Here is a 27,322-nt window from a genome sequence, read left to right on the forward strand (position 1 = left end):
TTGAGTATTTCCTTACAAAGCAGCTGTTCTATTTTCTGCAGTATGACCTCTGTTTCTTCATTCAATATCAAACATGGATTCTGTCCTACCGTTTCAGGAACTCTAGGACCCGAGAAGTCAATAAGGCAACCCAAAATCATGTTTCCCCACTCAGGATTCCTTTCAGTGTTTCAAGACATGCATCTATCCTCCTCTTATTCACTGCCAGAGATTAAAGTTAAGATAGGAAGTGTTATGATTTTTGTTATTCTTTCTTCTTCTTCTTCTTCTTCTTCTTCTTCTTCTTCTTCTTCTTCTTCTTCTTCTTCTTCTTCTTCTTCTTCTTCTTCTTCTTCTTCTTCTTCTTCTTTTGCCAGAACCAGCCAAGACAGGCAAAGCCCCCATGGGAATGATAATCTACTCATTGACGACAGCAGGTCTGTGATATTACATTATGGGAGGGCAACTGTCTATTTCCTGCTTTTGCAATGGTTCAGCAGAAGGCTGGCAAATGATCTGAATAAATGTCAGGGTGAGAAATGGATGTGTATAAGACCATGAGCTATCCTAAATTAAACCAGGATTATTTGAGTAAAATCAGAGTCTAGTAGCACCTTTATGACCAACAAAGATTTATTCAAGGCGTGAGCTTTTGAGTGCAAGCTCTCTTTGTCAGACTATGAACTGACCATCATATGAATATATAAACAAAAGTTAATCTTGTTACTTTAGTAAACTGTGTCACAGCATCCAAACACAGCCACATGAATAAATCTTTGTTGGTCTTAAATGTGCTACTGGACTCTGATTTTATTGTGCTACTTCAGACCAACACGGCTACCCATTTGAATCTATCAGGATAATTTAGAACTTGATGATAGGATATAAGAAATGCCACATACATTCCTCTTTTTCACTACTTTTTTGTGCAATTAAGGGGCTCTGAAAACATTATCCTGAAAAAATACAAATGCATCAAAACCTATTTTTTAGAATGTATCTCTTTGTTTTTGCTTTGTCTTATTTGATGTTCTTCCTTCCTGTAAGAACCATCCTTGGCTACCGATGTACCCATGTCAACTGGCAAGTTGAAAAAGCTTGCCACATATGAAATAATAGATTGAAAGCTTTGTTATTTTTATCTTACTTACTTGATAGAACATAAGGCATACCTGATATCTTCACTATCTTTTGATGTAGTTAAGGTGCACAGCATCCACACTGTATGAAAGCATTGAGGACTTAAAAAAAACAATGCAACAAAAACTGGGGATTTTTTAGAATGCATCACACATTGTTTCTTCTTCCTGCTACATCCTATTATTTTTTCCTGTAAGAACCATATACCATTACTGGGACAACAAAACATCAGCTGTTAAGGAGACATGTTGGCTATAGATGGTATGACAGAATGAAACCATTGTGATCTTCATCTTACACCTTGATCTTCTATCTTTTTTTTTGTCAGAAACAAATATGGCAATCACAGATCCCACTAGTAAGAAACAATTTTACCATATCCATAAAGTTAACACTTTGGATTTTGTCAAAAAAATTGATGAATTGGGTGGACTGACTGATGGGTGGATTGACTGACGGATTGTTGGACATATAGATTTGAACCCCATTGCCTCTCCAAAGGAACTCAGACATAGGATTCTGGAAACCTACATAAAAAGGGACTCAACTACTCATGGAGAACAGCACTACATGGTATTTCACTGTAGAAAAGAAATGGCTCATTCCCTGCCTTTCTTCTCAAGTAGTCTACTAATCTGCATAAATACCAAAAACAGAAAATACAGCTCAAGTATATTAAATCATGAAGTCTCCTAAGTTGCTCACTACCGTTTGGGACTAGATAGGACATCAACATACTGTATGGTTTCCCCTGTATTCAGTGCCTCTCAATTTAATAATGCTGTTGGGGGCTTTGGGGTGGGTGGGTTAGTATGTGTTACTCTCTGTTTCTACTTCTACTTACTCCTCATTTTTTCTTCCTGTAAGAACCACCCATACCTTCCCGGGAATCCACATCAACTGGTAAGGAGAAATATTGCTGACACTCTAAAGTAAAGACTGAAAGAGCTGTGATTTACACATTGTTTTTTTTTTCTTTTCGTTTTGCTAGAAACGGAATTCCCTGCATCAAGGCTGACAACCACATTACCTCAGAGCACTGGATTGAAAGAAGGTATGAGGCATTATAGGGTATGTCCCCATGCCTCCCCCAAGCAAGCTTTTGATTCTGACCTACCTTTTGGTCATCATCGGATTAAATTTTGGAGCCAAGCAGGATTTTCATGGATTCTCCAAACTGGCTGTAGGGAAGCATTTTTAAACCAGTTTGTTATGCCATGATAGAATCATAGAATAACAGAGTTGGATGACCTCATTGGTCATCTAGTCCAACCCCCTACAAAAACAGGACACTCACAACACTATCACTCATCTACTGTAACCTGCCACCTCCTTGAACCTTCACAGAATCAGCCTCTCTGTCAGATGGCTATCCAGCCTCTGTTTAAAAATTTCCAAAGATGGAGAACCCATCACCTCCTGAGGAAGCCTGTTCCACTGAGAAACTGCTCTGTCAGGAACTTCTTCCAGATGTTTAGATGGAATTTCTTTTGCATTAATTTCATCCCATTGGATCTGGTCTGTCCCTCTGGGGCAAGAGAGAACAACTCTGCTCCATCCTCTATATGGCTACCTTTTAAATACTTTAAGATGGTTATCAAATTCCCTCTCAGTCGTCTCCTCTCCAGGCTAAACAGACCAAGCTCCCCCAACCTTTCCTCATATGTGTTGGTCTCCAAACTCCTCACCAGCTTAGTTGCCCTCCTCTGGACACGCTATAGTTTGTCAACATCCCTCTTCAACTGTGGTGCCCAAAACTGAACACAGTACTCCAGGTGAGGCTGAACTAGAGCAGAGTAAAGCAGGATCATCAGTTTCTGTGATCTTGATACGATACTTTGCTTGATACAGCTCAAAATCCCATTTGCCTTTTTAGCCATTGAGTCACACTGCTGACTCATGTTCAATGTATGGTCTACTAAGACTCCGAGATCCTTTTCACACGTACTACTGCCAAGACAAGTCTCCTCCATCCTATATTGATGTATATAGTTTTTCCTACATAAATGCAGATCTTTACATTTGTCCCTATTGAATTTCATTTTATTCAATTTAGCCCAGTTCTCAAGCCTATCAAGATCATCCTGTATTCTGATTTGGTCTTTTGTTGTGTTTGCTACCCCCCCCCCTCCAATTTAGTATCATCTGCAAATTTAATAAGTACCCCCTCTGATCCGTCATCCAGATCATTTATAAATATGTTCAACAACACAGTCCCCAGGACAGATCCCTGGGAATTACCACCATGAAGAGTTGACAATATCATGTTAAATGTCATATTAAATGGTCATGGTCATGGTGAGATGTCATGTTAAATAGGTATGGTCATAATTATTGTGGCAAGGATTTAGTGGGCTGATCGGGATGTATAGGAATGATTGGCAAGCACCTTGCATGATGGAGGGTGTATCATAACAGAACATCACTGCATGTGCAGTGTGATACAGGTGGGAAGGGACATCGCTCCCCCCCTAGGAGTTGGAGTGTACGCTACTCTCCTATCCTTTCCTCTTCACCTCATTGTGTGCAGGCAATGATGAACAAGGAGATCTAACTATGATCTAAGTTATTTATTGTCACAATGAAAGATCAGCTTAAGACCATGATCAATAAAAGCATCTATTCCTAACTACGTTCAAGTTGCTGACAACTTTACATACAAGAGCATAAGCATATATAGGCAAATTTACACCAGAATCCTGCAAAACTGTTACACAATTAGATAATGACAACTCCATACTATGCCCAATTTAAACCAAAAGAAAAGCAAACTAGTCTTCCTTAACATACTTTAAAGAATAGTACTATCTTATCTATCTTTTGTTACAAGTGCAATACAAAGTCCTGTTAAAGAAAACAAGATCTGTGTTAACGGTTAGTTTGCATTAAATTGCCCCTATGTAGCAAGGAATGAGGATTTTTGGAAACTTCAGCTATAAAATCACAGCAAGTTTGTTTACTTCACAGAAGTCCAGGAAAAGACTGCATTTGATTCAATTAAACGCAGACTGTTAGACATAGAACTGCAAGTACTTAGCAGTAAAGATAGAAATGTTTGTTTTCCATTGAGCTTGGGGATCTCACCAAGCTCTCAGCCCCTAGCTGCATATTTCTACCATCTAATCATCCCACAACAGCATAAGGCCTTCACGTTAGCTAGAACTAATGCTCTACCTTCTGCTGTGCTATATGGCAGCGGTCCCCAACCCCCAGTCCGGAGACCGGGACCGGTTCGTGGATCAGTTGGTACTGGGCCATGGCTCTTTCCCGTTCTCCTCCCCGGCTGCTGCCCTGGGGGGCTGCCCTACCACTCTGCCGCTGGCTCACCTTTGGTGCTGTCCTGCGGCCGCCATGGCTGGGGCTCCCATGGCTGGCAGCGCCCCCCAGCTGGCAGCGGGAAGTCAGGGGTGCCAGCGGGAAAAGCAAGTGGAGCAGGAGCTCAGGCAGCGGTGACGACATCCCTTGGCACAAGACTACCCCCCCCCCAGGACCTCAGTAAAATTGTCAAGCATTGACCGGTCCCCGGTGATAAAAAGGTTGGGAACCACTGCTATATGGGACATTTCAACAGATCCAGCATTCAGCTAGGTTGTGCTCCTGTGCACACTGCTGTATAGAATCAGTTACAGATGTTTTCTTCTATTGTCTGTTTTATTCCTCAATCCGAGTTAAATTTCTTAACTCACTGCTGTGTAAAAAAGAACTGCATTTGGATGAACGTAAGACTCAGTTTCTTTTGACATCCCAGAACCCTGATATAATTGAACCAGTTACAAAGTTTTTATATCTTGCCATGAGAGACCGTGAATGTATTTTATCCTTCTCTAAAGCATGATCTTTGCCTTTGTTTTCACTAGCAGTGGATCCTTCTGCAGTTTCCCTTCTTATATTGTACTTTTATATGCTATTAAAGGCTTGTTGTTGTTGTATAAAATCACAGCTAACAGTGCTGGCACCTCAATGGGTCAAATGTTCTGCTGAATACTATACTTTGTCTTCCCAGACATGGCTACACTATGGATCATTCATATTTTACCTTTTCCCCCTTCAAAGGCCAGCAGAAGATGCTGGCTGAGTTTGGAGTCAGGGTGGGTCTACCCAACAAAGCTGCCTAGCACAGCCTGTAAAATGATACATTATGACATAGATCTGCTTAATTATTATGACATGGATCAGCTTAATTATTATATAGGTAAAGATAAAGGTAAAGGTAAAGGTATCCCCTGTGCAAGCACCGAGTCATGTCTGACCCTTGGGGTGACGCCCTCCAGCGTTTTCTTGGCAGACTCAATACGGGGTGGTTTGCCAGTGCCTTCCCCAGTCATGACCGTTTACCCCCCAGCAAGCTGGGTACTCATTTTACCGACCTCGGAAGGATGGAAGACTGAGTCAACCTTGAGCTGGCTGCTGGGATTGAACTCCCAGCCTCATGGGCAAAGCTTTCAGACGGCTGCCTTACCACTCTGCGCCACAAGAGGCTCTTAATTATTATATAAACTAATTAAATCCAAGATGCTGTGTCAAATCTTTATTTGATGGGTACCTATGGCTTACAATCATGGCAATAAGAGAACCCATTAATAATTATTAATTTTAATTAATTATTAATTCAAATATTGTTAATTGTAAGTTACCTTGTACGCTGCCCTGATCCATATTGGGAGGGCGGTATAGAAATTTAATTATTAATAATATTAATAATAAGAAGTTTGAAATTCATTGGAAAATGTTCTTGATGGATAGATGGAGAAGAACATAGATGGAAGGTGGAGTTCATTTCCTCTCCAAAGACGGAAGAATGGACTCCATTTCCTCCCTAAAGGAACTCAAGGATAAGGTTCAGGAAATTTGCATAACTAGTTCACCAGCATCTCATGGAGGCCAGCACATCTTTTGTATTGTACTATGGGAGGGGAACTGCCCACTCCCTGCCTTCTCCAGTGGTTCAGCAGAGACCTGCAACTCATCTGAATAAATGTCAGTCTGATCAGGAAAAAGTTATATTTATCAGATCATATCATGTTCTAAGTTGAAGCAAAATCTTTTGGAACTGGTTAGAACATCAGAGATAGCTTATATTTTCCCCTTCTGAATGTTCTGAAAGCATTCTCTTGTCCTATATATTAAAATGATGAATGAAAAATAAATCACAATGCATGAAAACCTTGACTTTTAAAGAATGTATCACTCATTTTTCCTGTATCCTCTTACTCCTCATATTTCCAGAACCAGGCACAGCTGCTGAGGAACCAGGCAGAGCTGCAGGTGAACCAGGAACAGCTGCAGGTGAACCAGGCAGAGCTGCTGAGGAACCAGGAACAGCTGCAGGTGAACCAGGAACAGCTGCAGGTGAACCAGGAACAGCTGCAGGTGAACCAGGAACAGCTGCTGAGGAACCAGGCAGAGCTGCAGGTGAACCAGGAACAGCTGCAGGTGAACCAGGCACAGCTGCTGTGGAGCCAAGCATAGCTACTGAGAAACCAGGCATAGCTAATGAGGACTCAGCATCAACTGGTAAGGGGGAAAAAATGCCACTCATGAAAGTAAAGACTGAAAGAGCTGTGGTTTTCATGTGATGCCTTCTTTCTTTTTACCAGAAAAACTTATGAGGCCCTCTTTGGGACCCACCCTACGGGGGAAAATGATGTACTCACATAGGAGAGACAGAGATCACAAGTACTTCCGTCCAGTAATCAAGCCAGGTAAGTTCCAGCTTGCAGCCTCTCTATACAGGTATTGTTTCTGGATGAGTTCCCTCACTCTCTGGTCAGCCAGCTAGTTCCTTTCCATCTGTATTCTGCTGAATCTACCTATTCCTATTTCTCCCAACTTCCCTCTGGACTCTCTCAATTCTCTTTCTATAAGCTGGGCTGAGATGATGCAAGGGGAAAGGCATAAGCTCTCCCCTCCAACCCAATGAGATACTTTCCTTCCTTTTTGCTATTGCTGCCCCAATTACCCAACTGATCCTCCGGCTGCACCATAGTCACTAGCTTAACCCTTCCTAGGTTTGTGCATCCATGTCCCCATGCTTTCCTTCAGTCTAACCCTCTTGGTCACAGTGGCCATCATAGAACCTGGGGAAAAGCCATTTTTATATCTATTATAAGAAAACTTCTGATTTTGATATTCATATATGCATGGATGAATGAATTGACAGGTGGATAGATGGATAAATTGATAGATTTGTGCCTCTCCAAACAAACTCAAAGATGAGTTTCAAAACCTGAACAGCAAATTTGTCCACTTTTCATAGAGGTAATCAGGCCAGTTTTATTGCACTATGGGAAGTGAATTGCCCATTCCATGTCTTCTTTCCCCACTGGTTCAGAAGTCCTAGAAACTACCCCCCCCCCACCCCAAACACACACATATACACACACTCTTTACCTATATGTAAGGCTTCAGAAAAAAATGTTTCAATGTATCTGAAGAAGTGTGTATATGCATGAAAGCTCATACCCAGAATGATAAGTTTTAAACTTCGCACTCACTGGACTCAAACTTTGTTCAATGAACAGAAATCAAACCAGCAATCTCTGATGCTGTTTTAGAGTTTAAGCTTTTAGATTCTGGAAAGTGTCTAGAGAATAAACAGTGAAACCAGAAAAACAGATTTGCCTAAACATCCATGTGTCTTGTAAGAAAACTGTACCATGCTTAACCAGAAGCTCCGTAATATGCTGGGGCCTCATTCTGTTTCCTCATCCCGCCATATTGCAGGATTCTCAATTTCTGCTTATTGACAATTAGTCAGTCACTCATCAAAAGGCAAGCTGAGAGCAACACCAAGGTTGCACTGCAGAACATTGATTCTGCTGGGCTCAGAAAGTTAAATGCCCAAGCTTATCAAGAAGATAACTTTACAACCTACAAATGAACAAGAAGCCAGTACAACAAATGATACCCCTCCCCCCAAAATAGAACCAATTAAAACTTGATGCATCCAATAGAAATCTACCACTAAAACTAAAATAAATAAATAAACAAACAAACAAACCTTTGTAATGCTACCCAACCAGAACCCAAAACCTAAAAAAACATTAACTCAACATACTAAATGAAATTATGCAGTTATGATTTGTCTGACTCTTGGTCATAAGGTAAAATAACACTGATTGAAAAAGTTTGATTTTTTTTGCTGAAATTGATCATACTTTCTAGGAATTGATCATACTTTCAACCTTTCCTTCACATGCCCACAGTTCAGGAATAGACTAATATATATTGACACCAATCCAGAGGTTTTTGTGATATCAATATTGGCCACCAAGTGCAACCAAGCTTTGGATTCCATTAAGTAGTGTCTGTGTCTCATTTTGTGGAGTGTGTTATTTACAGCAAACTATGGTTCCAACAAACTGTTTAGTCTCTGTGATACTGGGAAGGAATGGACCGACTTTGGAGTATATTTAGGTTCCCCCCTCCCCGAAACAACTCTCCTGTCGACTGCCTTTTACTGACATAAACTAAGGCTGTTAAAACTGTTATGGTTGTCTAGCAGTGGCCACTGAAGGCAACTGTTTCTTAAAGTTATAGGTGCTCCTTCTTTCATTTCAGATGATTTAAATTCACCTGCTATATTTATTTAGATTTTTTTAAAACCTGAGGATTTCCCCAGAGTTGTAGAAAGATCTGTCCCCTATGTCTGGTCTGTTCATTGCTCCAGACTCCAGGTTTCTGGATCCACAGAAGAGGGCCTCATTGAAAATTAGATATATTAAGGGGCTTTACGCACCGGGATCTTTGTTGCAAATTGGTCACTGAATGAAAAATCACCATTTAAAATAGTGGAATTCGTCGTTATGCATACCTGCCTTTGTAGTGGAATCCAGTTGCGTTTTGTAGCGTTTCCCACAGCTTCCGGTCTCGGCAGAAATCGCTAGAAAGGAAGCGCTATTGCCAAGCTCGTCCCGCCCCTGGCCGTCAAGCAGCCAATGGGCAGCCGTTAGCATGCTCCCAAACAGCCCCTTTCCCTTTAAGAAAGGTTTTTTTTTAAAAAAAAAAAGACCCATTGTAACGAATCTGTGTAGATTCGTTGCAACGGAGAGACCCATCCAGCTGCCTAATGTGTTTGAGCTGTCGTTTGATCGTATGATCGTTGCCACGCTGCCTCGAGTGAAAAAAAAAAATCCCCCCCCCTCTCACGGGCCCGATTTTCGGCTGAATGAATGTGTAAAAATTAATGGGAAAATACATCAGCAAACGGGCTTTTCAGTGGTTGGTGCTTAGTGACTAAAGGTGAAGGACTGAAGCCAGGGAAGCCTCTAAACAGAAAGAGGCTTGCTGGTGCGTTTATCCCCGCTCGGAGAAAAAAAAATGGCGATCGTTTCGCCGGAAGTTTGGAGGACAGGCTCAGGAGGAGGGACTTTGAAGAAACCGCAACAATGTTAACACACAGGTCTTTTTCGCTAGTGTTGCAGATTGGTTGCAAGAGTGTAGCGCTTTCCGGAGGGTGAATCCACTTTTTGGGATTCCCCTGAAGCGCTACAAGGAAGCGCTTTTTGCAGATTGGTTTCAGGTGTGTGGCAGATTGTCTACGACGTCATGCGTTATGGCAAATCAATAGCGTTTCCAATTGGCAACCATTGTGCGATTTTGAAGGCGTGCAAAAAGCCCCTAATATTTTGTCTATTCACTACTTTTGTGTTTATTATAAAAGTGTAACTTACAGCAATATGCCCATTACTGCACATTCTTCCTTGCTTTAAGAAACAAGTTATATGGTAAGGAGCATTTTCTGCAAAATACAAAACACAATTAAAATCTATTCCTCTTATGCATTCATCTTTCTTCTTGTTGTTTTTTTTTAATCACCAGCCAACAAGTTTCCATATTACAGTGGTAAGGAAAACCTTTTGTACATATAAAGCCACATTAGTTAAATTTACAGTTTGAATGTCAGTAAAATATTTTTTTCTAAATCTTCTCTCCCCCCCCCTTTGTACTGCAAAGTACCAAACTTCAGCTATTTTCCTTGTTGAAGGGCATTGCTTGTTCTCTTACTATTTCTCCTTTTTTTCTTTTTCCAAATTTCCCACTTCTTTTTTTCTATTCAAAGAAAAATCTGGGAAATCATTGGTGTGGGTTATACCATGGATTTTTCCGCACTCAATAAATATAGTGAAATGCTTACCTAATGTAGTTGTTATATTCTGGCCACTCCACATGACGTCAGCCACATCCAGAGTCTGGGCAGCAAACTGCTTGCTACACCCTCCCCCTTCCCTAATGCACAATTTGTGCTGCCGTGCTGCTGCCACCCTGGATTTCCTGGCCCATGCATAATTGGGAGGGCTTTTCTATTCCTCCTTTAGTTTCCTATTGACTCCAAGCATTTTCTAGGAACATCTAAACTTCTAAACAGAATTTGTTAAGTCTGAGCTTAAGTATGATTTTTAAAGAAAAAGATACTGGGCATCATTGGACCTTTTAAATGTGGAGAAAGGGGATTGGTTGCCTGGATTTATTGACAGGTGGAAGTGTGCCGCATATAAGGCATATTGCTCTCTTCTGCCATGTCCAGCAACAGATGTGGAGGGTGAGACATATGAAAAGGTGGCAGACAAAGGTGAGACATCAGAAAAGGTGAGGAGGGACTGGGAAGTGTGATAAAATTTAGCACTTTGCCATTCAGCTGGCATAACGCTATGTTTGCTGATGTGCGGAAATGCTCCATGATTTCATGATGAATATTTATTTTTGTTGTTTATACAATGTACAATATATACAATGTACTGATTTCTATTGTAATTGCACCTTAGTTATTTTTTTCTGATATTGCTCACTTGCTTCGTTTACGTTAAGACATCATAACAAACCCTTATGTGTTACCATGGAATAAACTTTGGGAGTCATCATGCTTCCATGCCTTCCCTCTGCCTACCCATAAATCTTGGAAACTGAATATGTCTGTAGTTACCATGAGCCAGAGTTTGTTGTGATATCCAGAATAGCTACAAAACAGTGATTTAGACTCCTGGTTTGATGTTTTTAGGGTAAAGCTGTTTTGGTCTGCAACCCCCCCCCCCCCCCGAAAAAAAAGTCAGATTTGATTGAATAGCATCTTATAGACCAACAAGATTTTCAGAGGGTGGAGAGGGATGTTACAGTGAAGGAACTGAGGATGTAGAGGTCCGATGGACATTGTAATTAGCCTGATTAAAGCAGAGGGGAAATGCATGGAGGGAATAAAATTTCTGGGTGTGATAAGATAAACATTCTATGTCCAGTTCAGCTTCAGGGGACAGGGTCCACTGGAACATTTTGGGTTCGAAAGAACCTGCCTTGAACTGGTGTAGACTCAGTTGAAGCAGCTGCTTCATCCGACGCACGATCCAGAGCTCTTCGGACATCTCTGAAGCGCTTCAACCATTGAAATCTCCATGCCCTGGAGTGATGTCCTGGGCCTCTCACCTGCCCTGAAGGGAGGAGAGCGAAAGCCCCACTCTCACCCACTTCCTGCCCAGATTGTCACTGCAGCCACCACACACTCACCTGTGGCTGGCTGGTTCCCTGATCCCCTGCCAGGACACTCCTCTCCTGCGGCACACTTACTTTGTAGTGATTGGGGGAGGTGGCAGCTACAAAGTGCTTCCCTCCAATTTTGGATGGGGGTTTGGGAACCAGCCAGCCACAGATCAGTGTGTGGCAGCGGCAGCCCGGGCAGGGAGTGGGCGAGGGTGGGGCTTTTGGTCTCCTCCCTTCTGGGCACATGTGAGGCCCAGGGTGGGTGGGCACTGAGGCAAGCCAAACTGCGCCAAGGCATGTCAAAACATGCCTTGGACAGTCAATTCAGCTCTTTTTCTCCGCAGGAGTTTGAGCCTCAGACTGCTTCAATCAAAAAATTTCCGAAGCAAGCCTGCTTCGGAGAGTTTTTGATCAAAGCAGTGCAAAGCACACAACCCTAAATCTGGTGGCCTAACATGAAGCACGGATTGTTTAGACTTGGAAAAGACATTAAAGCTACCATATATCTTGCTTTTATACTTTTCTCCATTTTATCAAAAATTAATTTGTCTAGCCTTTGAAATATATCCCGGGTATATTAAATTGCTGAGGGCTGAGATAAACGCCATACCAATTGCAGCAACAAACAGTGAATTTAGTGCATCTGGAGCTTATTCTTTCTTCTTTTTCAAGAAACAACCTCAGCAATGAGGAAGCTGCAGTTTGCTGGTAAGAAGCATTTTATGTTACATAATAATAAATGCCATATTACTTACTTATTCACCTTTCTGCACATGTTGGCTAATGCACCTTCAATGTGCTTTTGCAGTTGGATTTTCCTGTACAAAACAGGAAAATCTACTTCTAAAGGGCACAAAAGTATATTACCCAACATGTGTGCAATGGCAGTTTTGATCTTTCTTTTTGCACTGAACATTCATTGCATTCAGGAGGCCTCAGTTATCAAGTAAAACCTGTTGCATTTTTTGTCTTCTTTTCCCCAGAAATGGCCACAATAGTCACACAATTCACAAGTAAAAAGCATCTCTTGTACATATGGAACCATGTCATTAAACACATGGTTTGGAAGGCAGTCAGATAATGCAGGCTACACTAGATTTCTAAATCTTCTTCTTGTTTTTTCTTCTTTTATGTTTAAACCTTTATTTTGAATATTGCTCTTCAACCTGGAAAAGTGCTTCTTGTCTTCTTTAAACTAGAATATTGCCTGTTTGAGCATGAAAACACTGGAGGCTTCTTCATACAGAAATATTATTGATTAGTGCACAAATACAGATAGCTTTTGATAAGTATACAGGAAGATTTGGCAATGGCATCCATATGCTACCTTTCTTGACAGGTCTTTTTCCTCTTCAGTGCTACAAATCATTATGCACTGTAAAGAATATATATGAAAATATATTAGAAAACATTAGTTTCATGTGGTGGCATTCCTTCTAGCAATAGCTTACCTCTCCTTCTAGCAATAGCTATTTCCAGGAGGGAGCCATATGTCAACCAGGCAAGGACTTTGCCCACTTTCCGAAAACATGAGTTAGGTACCACATTAAGGAATAGTGCTAAGAGCCACGGGTGGCATGTCAAAAAGCCCCATGTACAAAGCAGTCCCAACGCATTTTGCCCACTGGTTTTGTCAAGGGACATTAAATTATTAGTGTTTCAGACAAACTTCATATAAGTAAATATATGTCTCTTAGAGTATAAGGTCGTTATAGCAGCTACTCCTAGCTTAAGGCGTTCCAGACGCTAGGAGTAGCTGCTATAACAACCTTAGACTCTGTCCAAGAGACATATATTTACTTATATGAGGTTTGTCTGAAACACTAATAATTTAATGTCCCTTGACAAAGCCAGTGGGCAAAACGCGTTGGGACTCCTTTGTACAATTCAGAATAAAGAAATAATAGAAGATTTAAGACTCTACAGAAGTCTATTTTGGATATTGTGCTTGCCACCTTGGTATCCCAGTGCCTCTATACTTGATTTGTATTTGATCCTTCACTGGGTCCTACCCCTCTTAATTTATCATTTTTGAAAAAGCCACGTGGCATCCCTGCCTCTGAGTATCACCGCTTTTTATTTCAGAACAATCATGGTTACCACTGTATTTGCCTTTCTTCCCATTTTAACTTCCCTTCCATGTTAAATTAACAAGTGAGAAAACCCCTAGTAAGAGGCACAAATTCTTGAACATAACATCAGGATTAATCCTCTACTCCAGAATGCAGAAATTGAACTTGATGATACTCATGAAGAAATTTCTCAAACAGAAATGCATTAAAAGACATTTTCACAATAAATACAGCTTGGTTGATTTTCTTTGATGTTGTTGTGCTCATGCATTCAGACATATCAAGTTTGTGGGGTTTTGTCATGAAGGCTAAATCTGTGGATATTTAAATCCAGGGATTGGAGTCATAAACAGAACAGACAGGTCTTTCTACAAGCATGAGAAAAGGCCCAGGTTTTCAGAGAAACCTGAAATCTAATACATGTTAATACCCCTCTCCCAATAGAAAGGGTATAGATATCTCTTATCTTTTAAGCTACTTGTTCTATATATTGTATTATACTGTATTTGCACAGGAGTGCTAGGCTTTTGTTGTTTGGGGTTAGCAGAGTTGAAAGGTGCTGAACTATTGTTCTATTTTGTTATACTATGACCTATTATGCCTGGCAGCAGCCACACTGGACTGCTGCTGGAAATTGTGCTGGGGCCCCATGCCCTGGTTCTTCCCGCATACTCACAGGGAGGGAATTCCCTGGCATATGCGGACTGTCCCAGCGTAGTGCATGCATGCAAAATGCCAGAGCTGGAAAGCCCGGCACACCACCTCAAGGTGACAGAAGCGAGGGTCATAGGGCCCCCACCGCACAATGGTGGGGAGCAGCATGCCGCTTTCCCACCAAAGTGGGGGTGGGGGGACTCCCCGGCCAACTCCATGGCTCCGCGGAGCCGACATGGGCATCTGGTGTCCCTGCAGGGACATGGTAGATTGGGGAAAGGGCCGGCTCTGCCGATCATGCACAGCGCTGGCCCAACCCAGCCCCCGTTGGTGCCCTTGGTATGCCCAGGGGGAAAATTCCGTGTTCCCTTACTGCGGGCCTTCTGGGGCTCTGTGCCAGGCCAGGGTTGAGATGGTGGCAGCATCATGCACAATTGGGGCTGCCCTGCTGCTGCCACCCTGGATTTCCTGGCCCATGCATAATTGGGAGGGCTTTCTATTCCTCCTTTAGTTTCCTACTGACTCCCAGTATTTTCTAGGAACATCTAAACTTCTAAACAGAATTTGTTAAGTCTGAGCTAGCATTCAGTCCATACTTTGAGTTAAACAATATTTGTTTTCTTTAGAACAGAAGTGAAATTAAAAGGACATATTGCTCCTTTGAAATACTTCTGGATTCATTTTGTTTACAGTAATTCATATTTATTGTATATATTCTATATAGTAAAATATAAATAAATATTTTGAATAATTAAATGTATTCAAATTATTAATTAGAATAATTATGAGAATAAATGTTAGGATTAAAATAAATTCTCGTGCTAAATGCAACAAGAATTTTTTTATGTGAGGCCCATTTTTGACCATGTTGTGGTGACCGAAACAACCAGCACCTGAAGGCTTAAATAAAAAAGAGGTGGGAGGAGAAAATTTTTTTTTTTAAAAAAGAATTTTTTTATGTGCTCATACTTTGTTCCTTTTCACCAAGAGGCACAAGAATCTTCAATAGTCCTTTCTCTGATAAGAAATATTTTCTGCTATACATTATTCTACAGCATTTTTTCTGTGTATTCTATTTGAAGCTCAGTGAAATTCTGTTACTCTCTTTTCTTCCTTTTACTATTCAAGAAGTCTGCTTGGAATGTACTGGCATCTTTTCCATAATATAATAGCAGATGATAATTAATTTACTATATGTCTTGTCTGCCTTTCTTGTAGAGACTTAAGATGTGCAAAAAACCCCACAAAACACACACACACACAAACCTTACATTCAATAGACATCCAGTGAAGGATGCCATATAAAAGGGTGGGTGAGTGTGTAAAATGCTACTCAAACCTTTAACAGGAAATTAAATAATGCCTTATTACCTAAACTAAAATTACCCTTCTTGTAGAATTCGATATTGCTACAACTCTATTCCTTTTATGAAAATGTTCTCCTGAAGAGTTCTGAACATTTTGTAGATTCTATAGAATTGTTGCAGTCTTTCTGACTTTGTCAGGTAGGTCATTCTTCCATGTGAAGGCCACTACAGAGAAAGCCTGGGGACTCTCTGGAACTCTTTTGATTTACTCTTTGCAGGCAGGGCCACCAAAAGTGGGGACTGTGGGGCACAACACCAAACCAGGTAGTTGCCCAGCTGGTTTTCCTATCCAGAATTCCAAAGGACTGAGATTTTACAATCAGGATTTTAAAAACTTCAGATCTTGCAAAGCACCTGCCCTGAAGACTGCAAATTGTTAGGGAATTTCCACTTTCAAGAGTGGAAAGGCACCAGGCTTTGACTGCACCCATAATGAGTTACTGATCAACAGTGGGACACTCACAAAGAACTGACTTGCAAAGTTTCTCATTGACATCATAAAGACAGGAAGACTCCCAGTAAAAATCAAGAAAGATAGTTGCTATCTGGATAACCTAAAACCTGGTGGAAAGTTATATACCTATTTCCCTTAAGAACTCCTGCCATAAACTACTCAAGAGGCTAATCCTGAATAGAATTTGTGACAGAATTGATGAGCATGACCCTATAGAGCAAGCAGGATTTATACCCTGTTGTAGTTGTGAAGACCAGGTTCTCAGCTTAACAATTTTCATTGAGGCAGGATATTAGAAATGTCTTAAGACATCTGCAGTTTTCTTTGATCTGATTGCAGTTTATGACCGAATCTGGAAGGATGGTCTTCTGTACAAGATTTTATCTAGCCCTCTAGCAACAAGTGTCAGCACAAAAGAAGTGGCAATACATTTTTTTATATCTGATGCTCCAGTTTCTTTTCTGTTTAACTTATCCTGTGACATGATCTGTTGTATCCTGTCATCTCTCAGAGCTACAGGTTCTGCTTCCATTATTTTGGGGGCTGTCCTCTCCTTTTCAGATTTTTCTTCAAACCTGGGGCATGTTTCACATTCATAGAAATCTTCCCAGTATAGAGAATCAGGGAATGCCTTGGGAGGTGTATCCTGTTATGAATACTTCTTAATTAACTCTTGACAGATTTTATTGACTAGTTAAAAGATAAGTAATATGAATGATATAATCGAAATGGGTCTTAATGTTAAACTTTCTTTCTCTCTTTCTGAACAGCTGCCTCTGAAGAGAAAGGTAAGTCCTGCACCCTCTGGTGCGCTCTCCTGTGACCAAATCCTTCTGAGTAGCAATGGAGTATCCATTGTGCTCACCGGGAATTTCAAGAAGAGATGTAAACACTGAATAAAATTATTGGCATTGAAATATTGGGCAGTGTATGTGAGGGTCGGTGAGATCTGTTATAAAGCATACTTGTCATTGGTCAAATACAAATTTAAAAATATCATGCAAATGGTTGAAAGATTGCAAAGAAAACGCTTCTTTATTATTATTCTATGAGAAAAATTCCAGACAGAAGAACAGCATACTTTAGGGAGGTAGTTGAGGATCTTGTCCTGGTTTGTATTGTGTGTCAGGAGGACAGGTGGTGAGGCTGCAAAGGAAGGATTCCTACACTGGTAAGAAATGTGGTGATAGTTGTATTAACACACACATAGCACCCCCCCCCCCGGCAGGAAGCATCAGTACAGTAGGGAGGCAGCATGTTTGCTGCCTGATGGGCTCGTTCCATCAGTTCCATCAGAGGGGGAAGAGGCCAGGAGCTGGCATGTGGGCCCCTTTAAAACCTTATAGGCACCTGGACTTCCAGGTGATATGTAGTGTGCTGGGCATGCCAGGGCACACTCAGCCTCCCAGCCCCTCCCCTCACTGAGTTTCTACATCAGCCCAGCATCTCCCTGGTGCCCCAAGTCCTCCATGCCCACAATCTTTCGGCCTTCAGTGAGTCATAGCTATGTTTGCATGTCCGAAGGACATGCATGGAGGCTGCAAAGGAAGGACACTCGCACCACATTTGGAGAAGAAATCTGGCCACGGCTTTATTAACAAATACATAGCCCTCCAGTGAGAAGCATCAGCACAAAAGGCAAAGTACTACTGGCAAAATGTCAGGGACTAAAACTACCAGATCCCAGCCATACAGCCTGGACTATCAATGACAGCCAATTTAATGTGTCCACAAAAGCCTTAGACTAGTGGTCCCCAACCACCGGGCTGCGACCCGGTGCCGGGCCATGAAGGCCCTGGTGCCGGGCCGCGGCTCCCTCTCCCCGCCCCCCCCGCAGTAAAAAACTTCCCAGGCCGCAAGCTTGTGGCCTGGGAAGCTTCTTACTGTGGGAGGGGGGGAGAGGGAAGCAGGGCCGCGCATCCTCGCATGCGCCATGCGTGCCCGAAATCGCACATGCGCTGCACTTTAGCTATAAGTCTCCTAAAATTGGTTGTTATTTGTTCATAATATTTTAGTGAATTAAGAATTCCTAAAATCTTGGCATCATCTTTTTATGTCATGTTTATGCACCTTAATTACTTTAGCAGAAACAGAACCCTCCAGTGCTGCTACGTCTGATCAGCAAGCAAAAGGTAAGACATTGCTCCTTTTCTTTTATTTAATGGTTTAGTTTAGCAGTCACAGGGCTAAGCTTGGCTGTCAGAGGTGCAAGATCCAGTGATGTTACTGTCTGGTATAATAGGAAATGGTTTTCCACTCTGGAGATCACTGTGTGCTCAAGAACCAGAGATATTTACCAAAGAAATATGGTTAAAGTAGATTGACTTGCATGAGAGTATTTAGGATTAATGATGATGCGTACAACATTTGACTTGGCAAACAGGCCTCAGCTTTTATTTTAACTTTTGTCAATGGCGGGCCGTGGGTCAGTCTCAGCCGCTTTTTATTTCTATTGCAGGAGCATATAGGAACTGGTTTAGCTTGATAGAAGGTAGCACTCAATTTCATGTCTATGTTTGCTGTCTTTAAGGAGTATCTTGTAAGCACTCTCATTCTGAGGTGAATTGGATTAAATAATAACATAGGCAAATATGTGTCTGTGTATGTGTATATTCATGCCAGTGCTTGTAAAGATTCCTCCAGGATTGGTTTCAGGTGGCTTTGCAGAAACAAAATCCGTAGGTGTTCCTTATGATAGGTTCGCAAATTAGACTTATGGTGCTACAGAGTGACAATATTATAAACATCAGGGGAAGTTCTTGGCTTCTATTTCCTGTTCTAGGCTTTCCAGAGGAGCTGGTCGGCCACTGTATGAAACAGGATGCTGGAGAAGATAGACCAGTGGTCTGTTCCACTAGGGCTCTTATGTTAAGACCCGAGAGTTTGAATCTCCTTATGGTACTCAACCCCAGAGAGATGAAACCGGCTCCAGCCAGGACCTTTTCGGCTTTGGCCCCAGCACGGTGCAATGCTCTGCCTGAGCAGATCAGTGCTTTCTGGGAGCTCTCACAATTCTGGAGAGCCTGCACCTGAGCTATTCTGCCAGGCCTATGGCTGAGGCCAGGCAATAAGACCATGAGATGTAGGCCTCCCCGCCTGAAACATTCACCGACGAGGAACCCTCCAAGCTTTGATCAGTCCTCATAGAGACAATAACAGGAGGTGGCTCTTATGTAGGATCTATTATTTTATTGGATACTGTTCAATTTGTTGTTTTTAAATGCCATTAACTGCAAGGGACAGTATACAAATAAAATATTTATTATTTATTTTAAGTCAATTCTTTGCTTCCTTTCCACAAATGATTTTTAATTTCCTCTACCACAATTTGCCAGCAGGTCAGTGTGGTCACTTCAGATTGTGGGAAGCCGTCTGTTTGCACGATTTTGCATTTTATGTTCAGGTTTAAGTTAACTGGAAAGTACTTAAAGATACCAATAGCAATACTTTGAATTTTTTTACAATATGAAGTTGGTTGATTGCCAATACTAGCAAGTCAATACATACTAGAATATGGCTCAGTATATAAGCCTAAAAAAATAATATTGTGCTTTGACAGGTGAATTACGTCCTCCATCTGCAGGTAATGAGAACACTGTCTCTGTTTTTGTTTTTACATGGGTGAACTATATTTCCAGGACGGAAACTGAGAACAAAAGTATAACAGCTATATCTATTAATTGTTAGAGGTGACTGTAACATTTTTTCCTTCTAACAGAAAGTGCTAGTGCTCCAAATCTTGAAATAGGTAAGATGTTAGTCCTCTATGTTCCCTAATTTTTAGTTCATCTGACAGGGAACTAAGCTAGGTACTGAAAGACACAAAAAGTTCTACTATTTCACCATTATAAAATCAGAGTCCAGTAGCACCTTTAAGACCAACAAAGATTTATTCAAGGCATGAGTTTTCGAGTGCAAGCACTCTTCGTCAGACTAAGCTTGAATAAATCATTGTTGGTCTTAAAGGTGCTACTGGACTCTGATTTTATTGTCCTACTTCAGACCAACACGGATACTCATATGAATCTATTGCACCATTAGATTATGTAGTGACTTTATTGCTTGGAAAGCTACCTCTCTACATGATTTTGCAGTTTATATTTGGGTCTGAGTTAGCTAGAATATTAAAATGCAAATGTACTTAAATGTACACATATTAATCCTTCAGCATCTTTTAAAATATGAAGTGGGTTGATTGCCAATCCTAGCATGTTAATATGAGATATACTTGCTAGAATACTGCTGATTCTATAATCCTATAACACAGTGTTTCTCAACCTTGGGGTTGGGACCCATTTGGGGTCGGCTGGCCCCTTCCCCGGGGTCACCAGGTTGCCTGCCGCCACAGTGGCGGGTGGCAGCATGTGGGGGAATGTAGTGGCGGCGGGCAGTGGCACACAGCAGTGGTGACAGGCAGCGGTGGCTGGTTGGCAGCACAGGTGGGGACTGGCGGAGGTGGGCGGAGGCAGTGGAGCAATGGGAATGGCTGCCTCCACGCTGCCTCAATTGTTGTGCGCATGCGTGTGCACACGTGTTTCCAGCACCACACTGGCTCCTTCTGCAGCTGCCCAGCCTGCACGGCCGGTCACGCTGGTGCCTGCCAAGGAATGCACCGAAACACTTTGCGCAGCTCTTCCAGAGCTGGCAAGAAAGCAACCCCCTCCCCCCATGGGTTGAAAGTTTCCCCGTCCCACCCGACTGTCTGGCAAGCCCCGCGTACTCTGTAGCAGGGCCACCGTGGAACACCCCTGCAGTTAAATGAAGGTAGAAAGGAGAGAAGTGGTAAGCCAAGGGAGTAAGACGCACGACCAAGCCCAGCCCAGTGCAGGACAGCGAGCAACGTGGATGCAGTGGCAGTGGCAGCAGCAGCTCTTTCCCCTGGGCAGGGCCCTCGCCCCCCTCCAGTCATCTCCTGCGGGGGGAGGGTATGCCTATGGCCATGGCTGGGGGTCTGGCAGACGTGCCTCCTCAGCGCTAGCTGGCAGCTCCTCCGGCTGGGTCTCCACTGGGCTTCAGCACTGAAATTGGGGTCATGGTGAAGAAAAGGTTGAGAACCACTGCTATAACATCTTGTTTTTGGACAGGTGGATCACATCCTTCATCAGCTGGTAATGAGAACACCATCTCTAGTTTTGTTTTTACATGTGTTTTTTAATTGTTTATTTCCTTGTGCTCCTTGGTTTGAATGGTTGGCATAATTCTTTTAGATAATTGACCAAATATATAAATACCTAAGTAAAGTTTCTGCTTCCTCTCTACAAGCTGTTTTTGCTGTTCTTCTGCCAAAATTTGCCATCGGGTTGCTGATTCTGTGGTTATTGCTTGGAAATCTGCCCCTTTGCGTGATTTTGCATTTCAGGTCTGAGTTTGCAAGAAAATGCAAATTCAAAAGTACTTAAGTGTACAAATATTAATACTTTAAAATCTCTTAAAATATGAAGTTGGTTGATGGCCAATCCAAGTTAATATGAGATATACTTGCTATAATGCTACTGATTCTATAATCCTATAAAATCTTGTTCTTTGACAGGTGCAGCACGTCCTTCATCAGCTGGTAATGAGAACATCATCTCTAGTTTTGTTTTTACACGGGGGGACTACATTTCCAGGACAGAAACTGGGAACCAAAGTATAATATTAATTGTTAGAGTTGACTGTAACATTTTTTCTTCTTCTAACAGGTAGTACTAGTGCTGCAGATCTTGAAATAGGTAAGACTTTAGTCCTCTGTGTTGCCTAATTTTACATTCATCTGACAAGGAATTAAGCTGAGCTTTGAGAGACACCAAGTTCTCTACTATTGCACAATTAGATAATATAGGAGATGTTCTCTTCCACTGTGTGAAATAAGCGATTAGTTTATCTCACAAATGGTGTAGCATTAGATTTAAAGTACCCATGTGCACATGAAGCCAACTTATAGTGCATCACACATCTGGTCCACCACAGTCAGCAAAGGTCTGGCAACATACACTCACATATGCTCTGACCACATGCCTGTTTTGCAAGAAACAAGAAGAGGACTAAATAGGAAAGAAAAGAAAGACAAAGAAGAGTTTGTTATTTAAGCAAAACAACTTTGTCACTTTAGATTGTGTTGGAACTTCAATGATACATTTAGAGATTACTTTGGGGAGAAATTAAAGGTAAAGGTATCCCCTGTGCAAGCACCGGGTCATGTCTGACCCTTGGGTTGACGCCCTCTAGCGTTTTCATGGCAGACTCAATACGGGGTGGTTTGCCAGTGCCTTCCCCAGTCATTACCGTTTACCCCCCAGCAAGCTGGGTACTCATTTTACCGACCTCGGAAGGATGGAAGGCTGAGTCAACCTTGAGCCGGCTGCTGGGATTGAACTCCCAGCCTCATGGGCAGACAGCTTCAGACAGCATTTCTGCTGCCTTACCACCCTGCGCCACAAGAGGCTCGGGGGGAAATTATGGAAATAAAAATTATTTTTTAAAATTGTTTCCTTGTGCTTCTTGATTAGTCTGAAAGGTGGCACAATTCTTTAAAGATAAATAACCAAACACATAAATACATAATTCAACTCTCTGCTTTCTCTCTGCAAACTATCTTTGCTGTTCCTCTGCCAAAATTTGGAATCATGTCGCTGATTCTGTGGCAGCTTCATTGCTTGGAAAGCTGCCTGCTTGCATGATTTTGCAGTTTATGTTCAGGTCTGAGTTGGCAAGAAAATGCAAATGCAAAACTATTTAAATGGACAAATATTAATAATTTAAAATCTCTAAAATATGAAGTTGGTTGATGACCAATCCAAGCAAGTTAATATGATATACTTGCTAGAATACTACTGATTCTATAATTCTATGAAATCTTGTTCTTTGACAGATGCAGCACGTCCTTCATCAGCTGGTAATGAGAACATCATCTCTAGTTTTGTTTTTAAATGGGTGGACTACATTTCCAGGATAGAAACTGGGAACAAAAGTATAACAACTGTATTAATTGTTAGTGGTGACTGTAACATTTTTTTCTAACAGATAGCACTAGTGCTGCAGATCTTGAAATAGGTAAGACTTTAGTCCTCTATGTTGTCTAATTTTTCATTCATTTGACAGGGAACTGAGCTGAGCTCTGTGAGACACAAAGTTCAACTATTTCACAATTAGATGATATAGATGTTCTCTTTTACTGTGTGAAAAATGAAAATGCAAAAATACCTACGGTAAATGTATAAATATTAATACTGCAAAATATTTTTTTAAATATGAAGTTGGTTAATTATCAATCCTAGAAAGTTAGTATGAGATATACTAGTTGGGATACTACTGATTGTATAATCCTATAAAATCTTGTTCTGTGACAGGTGAATTACGCCCTCCATCTGCAGGTAATGAGAATACCATCTCTGTTTTTGTTTTTACATGGGTGGACTATATTTCCAGGACAGAAATTGGGAATAAAAGTATAACAACTATATTACTTGTTAAAGGTGACTGTAACATTTCCCCCTTCTAACAGGAAGTGCTAGTGCTCCAGAACTTGACATAGGTAAGATGTTAGTCCTCTATTTTACCTAGTTTTAGTTCATCAGGGAGGGGACTGAGCTGGGCTCTAAGAGACACAAAGTTCTGCTATTTCAAAATTAGATGATATAGGAGATGTTCCCTGATCTTGCAGAGGACTGTGAGCTGAAGATCCACAGAAGCTTTCATTCACCACAAAAAATATGATTGAAATGGATGGTCTCTGCTACTGTGTGCAATAAAGCACAGATGAAGCCTTATACAGAATCAGATCCTTGGCTCATCAGTCTAATCAGGGAGGTCAGGTCTCAGGCAGAGAGCTCTCCCATCACCTCCTGCCAGATCCTTTCTCTGGAGATGCCAGGAACTGAAACAGGGACATTCTGCATGCTGAACAGATGCTCTGACACTGAGCCACAGCCCCCTCCCCTAGTACATCTTGTATATACTTTGACTATTTCCGCACAGAGGGGTAAAATGCAAGTGGCTTCCTGCTTGCAAACGTGGGATGATAATCTTGCGTTTGCAGCCATCTTCATGGGGAGACCCCTCCCATGTTTCCCCTCTACCCCGTCTCAGCTTTTTGCCTCCTGACAAGACTGCAAGGGAAAGCAAAATGAACTTCTCCTTCTGTTCCTTGGCTTTTCAATCGCAGCAAGCCACTAATCACAGCACTGCAGTTCTCCCATGGACTTAAACTTTATCCCCCAACCCCAAAGGCACTTCTGCATTGCTATGCGGTAATGCCACAACACAGATGCATTTTTAATTTTAAAAAAAATCAACACTCCCACATTGCTATGGAGAAACACCAGAATGATACAACATTCCTCCTCCCCCTTTTTGGGAATCGTGTTCTTTCACACTTTATTTCTGTCTGGGTGGATTTCTGAGATGCTGAACATGGTCCCAGGAGCTCAAAAAGACATTTTATATTAATGGTTGGCTTAGAAACAGAGCACTCAGACTCTTGTATGATTGGGAGAAGGCTGCCCGATAACCCACCCCACCCCCTCTTTCCCACCTAATTTCCCGGGGCTTATGTTTTGCCTGCCTAATCCCCAAAAGACCATGGACACTTTAAAGAAGATTTTATTTCATCTTTGACGATGTAGGTTTGCAGTTGTATTGCAACACGGACTGCACCATTTTAAAAAAATTACTCCGATCAGGAAATGGAGAGGGAAGGCCAGATGCCAGAGACTATTGCACCTTTCCCCCTCCATACGAGCTTGCCCCTGATTGCTCACTAGTTGCTCACCGATGGTATGAGAGATTTAGGGTTGTAAACCCGGTATTGGCAATTTCCTTGGGATTCAAGCAACATCATGTGGAGGGGGCTCTAAAAGCCACCAACATTCAAAGACTGTCCAGGGGCAGATTCCTCATGCAGATATGGTCTTTAATTCCAAAGCAAATAGGAGTACCTCTCTATAGCACTGGTAATTCTGGAGTACTGGTACAGATCAATGATGATCAGTCGGTCAGTGTTGAGACTTTCGGACTAGGCTCGGTCCCTCCAGAAAATTCCTGTTCTTGGCCCTGGTTGGCCACTGTGAAACAGGATGCTGGGGTAGAGATATTCCTATGTTAATAGATTAATGCTGATCTAGTAGCATGTTGAAATTTCAATCTGGGAATACTTTTGACTTTTGCGTCCCAACATTTATCGTGTATTATCTCCATCAAGATGCTCCTTTTTAGCATTTTTATGTGGCACACAGAATGTACCAGCAGAGATCATTTCCACTTTTTCAGCATAATTATCGGGGCCACCACAGCCAGAGTAGCCAGCAATAATGCAAAATATATGGCCATTTGTCTGTTCGCCCTGATCCAAATCGCAGGGTTCAGGTTATTTGTGTATACTCAAATAATTTGGGCCAAGACAAAACAGGACTGGATTTTTTTCTTGGTTCACATCCCTATGGAAGACACACTTTTGGTTAGCAGTGTGTGTGAATGGAATCTCGGGTTACAGTTCGACTATAAACTAAATATGCCCATCAGTATTATATGATAGGAAGAATAGAAGATAGGCAGTTGCTAATACCAACAAACTTTTATGCCTGATATAAGGTTTCATGTGCATGCATACTTATTTTGCTATCTGAAGAAGTGTGCCTGCATACAAAAATGTATACCAGGCATAACACTTTGTTGGTCTTAGCATGAAAATGAAATGTGAAAGGACTTAAAATGTATAAATAGTAATACTACAAAGTATTTTTAATAAATACAGTATTTGCTGGCGTATAAGACTACTTTCCCCCCCTGAAAAACATGCCTCCAAGTGGGGGGGGGGTCGTCCTATACGCCGGGTGCACTTCAGTTGGGATAGACATAGCTGCCCATAGTACTGTAATGTAATGTAACAAACTCAATATTCTGAGTGGAAATGTTGGGGGGTCATCTTATATGCCCAGTCGTCTTATACGCCGGCAAATACGGTATATGATACTGGTAGATTGTCAATGCTAGCAAGTTAATATGGCATACACTTGCTAGAATACTGATGATTATATAATACTGTAAAGTTATTCTTCATTTACAGACTCATCACAGATTTCATCAGCAGGTAATGAGAATAACATTCCTATTTTTATTTTTACATGGGTGGCCAGCTTTTCCAGCACAGCAATGGGGGAGAAAAGTATAATACAACTTTGCTCTGGCTTCTAAGTATTAAATGTTAGAGGACAACATTAAAGGTTCACATATCTGCTCTGTTCTCCTACCCTCTTCCCATGAAGATGTTTTTTTTTTTTTAAGACAAAAGACAGCCCAGGCTCAAATCCAGAGCCTTCATACCCAAAATCAACATCCAAAGTTCTGGGGGCAAGATAATAGGTTCAAATGAAGCATGCCATCAGGAATTTGACACTTCACTGTATGGGGGTGTGGTTACACCCTTATGGGGGAATCCATTTAACAGGAAACCCTCTGGGCTACATGTTGTAGTTATCCAAACAACATTTACTGATTTTGGGAGGAAGTGCTTTGGAGCCGCAACTATTCCATCCGCTGCTGAGGCTGTATGAGGCTCCGACCTCACTAGCCAATGGGTACCACAGCTTGACACTGTTGGGGGGCACCTGAGAGTGCTAGCAAGTTCCTGTCCCCCACCTGGACACATCCCTTTCTCTGCTGGGGCAGCAATTTGCACTGGAGTTGAGCTAATAGGTTTGTTTATTGCCCCATATTAAATGACACCAATTTAATCTAATTATTTTTTCTATATTTCTATATTCACATTTTCTCTTTCTTAGATGCATAAAACCACCATTCTTCCCACCTGAAAAACAATTTTTATTACATTCCATCACTCTGAATCTCATGCAAATGAAAATAATTGAAAATTTAGATATGGCCTCTGTGACGAATAAATGCACTGCATGTGTCACTAAATATAAAGATTTTAAAGCCTTTGGGCCACTGAAAACATTGACCCATGCTTGTTAGATCATCAGCTATTAAATTTTTGCCTTTACTTTAGTTAAGATATTTGTGCCACCATTCTATCAGCATGGGAGCTAACAAAGGCAGCTAACAAATCATCAGTAAAACATTCAGGAATACAACAGGCGCTAGATTGGGGGATGGGGTGGAAGAACTCTGAGGATGGCCTCTCCCTCCACCAAGAACCTGGAAAGGCTATAGGCAGCTGTTAGGGAACTCACCGGCAGGGGCAGTTCTCA

The 27,322-nt window shown here is 41.6% G+C and overlaps 2 protein-coding genes across 2 annotated transcripts in view; both read left to right on the top strand.

The window, feature by feature from the left end:
- DMBT1 (deleted in malignant brain tumors 1) overlaps positions 1-27,322 on the top strand; it is a 219,150-nt gene that overhangs the window by 98,997 nt on the left and 92,831 nt on the right. The window lies entirely within an intron of this gene.
- Positions 1-27,322, top strand: part of LOC143842725 (uncharacterized) — a 121,077-nt gene that overhangs the window by 84,851 nt on the left and 8,904 nt on the right. The window contains exons 19-38 of the mRNA XM_077347888.1: positions 357-416; positions 1,448-1,477; positions 1,987-2,022; positions 2,111-2,173; positions 6,346-6,633; positions 6,717-6,821; positions 9,940-9,963; positions 12,262-12,297; positions 16,907-16,924; positions 18,221-18,268; positions 19,696-19,719; positions 19,855-19,884; positions 21,221-21,244; positions 21,667-21,690; positions 21,818-21,847; positions 22,987-23,010; positions 23,139-23,168; positions 23,465-23,488; positions 23,620-23,649; positions 26,179-26,202. Of these exons, the coding sequence (XP_077204003.1) occupies positions 357-416; positions 1,448-1,477; positions 1,987-2,022; positions 2,111-2,173; positions 6,346-6,633; positions 6,717-6,821; positions 9,940-9,963; positions 12,262-12,297; positions 16,907-16,924; positions 18,221-18,268; positions 19,696-19,719; positions 19,855-19,884; positions 21,221-21,244; positions 21,667-21,690; positions 21,818-21,847; positions 22,987-23,010; positions 23,139-23,168; positions 23,465-23,488; positions 23,620-23,649; positions 26,179-26,202 (972 nt within the window). The remainder of the gene's footprint in view (positions 1-356; positions 417-1,447; positions 1,478-1,986; positions 2,023-2,110; positions 2,174-6,345; positions 6,634-6,716; positions 6,822-9,939; positions 9,964-12,261; positions 12,298-16,906; positions 16,925-18,220; positions 18,269-19,695; positions 19,720-19,854; positions 19,885-21,220; positions 21,245-21,666; positions 21,691-21,817; positions 21,848-22,986; positions 23,011-23,138; positions 23,169-23,464; positions 23,489-23,619; positions 23,650-26,178; positions 26,203-27,322) is intronic.

This window comes from Paroedura picta, chromosome 8 (genome assembly GCF_049243985.1).
Source record: "Paroedura picta isolate Pp20150507F chromosome 8, Ppicta_v3.0, whole genome shotgun sequence".
Classification (NCBI taxonomy): domain Eukaryota; kingdom Metazoa; phylum Chordata; class Lepidosauria; order Squamata; family Gekkonidae; genus Paroedura; species Paroedura picta.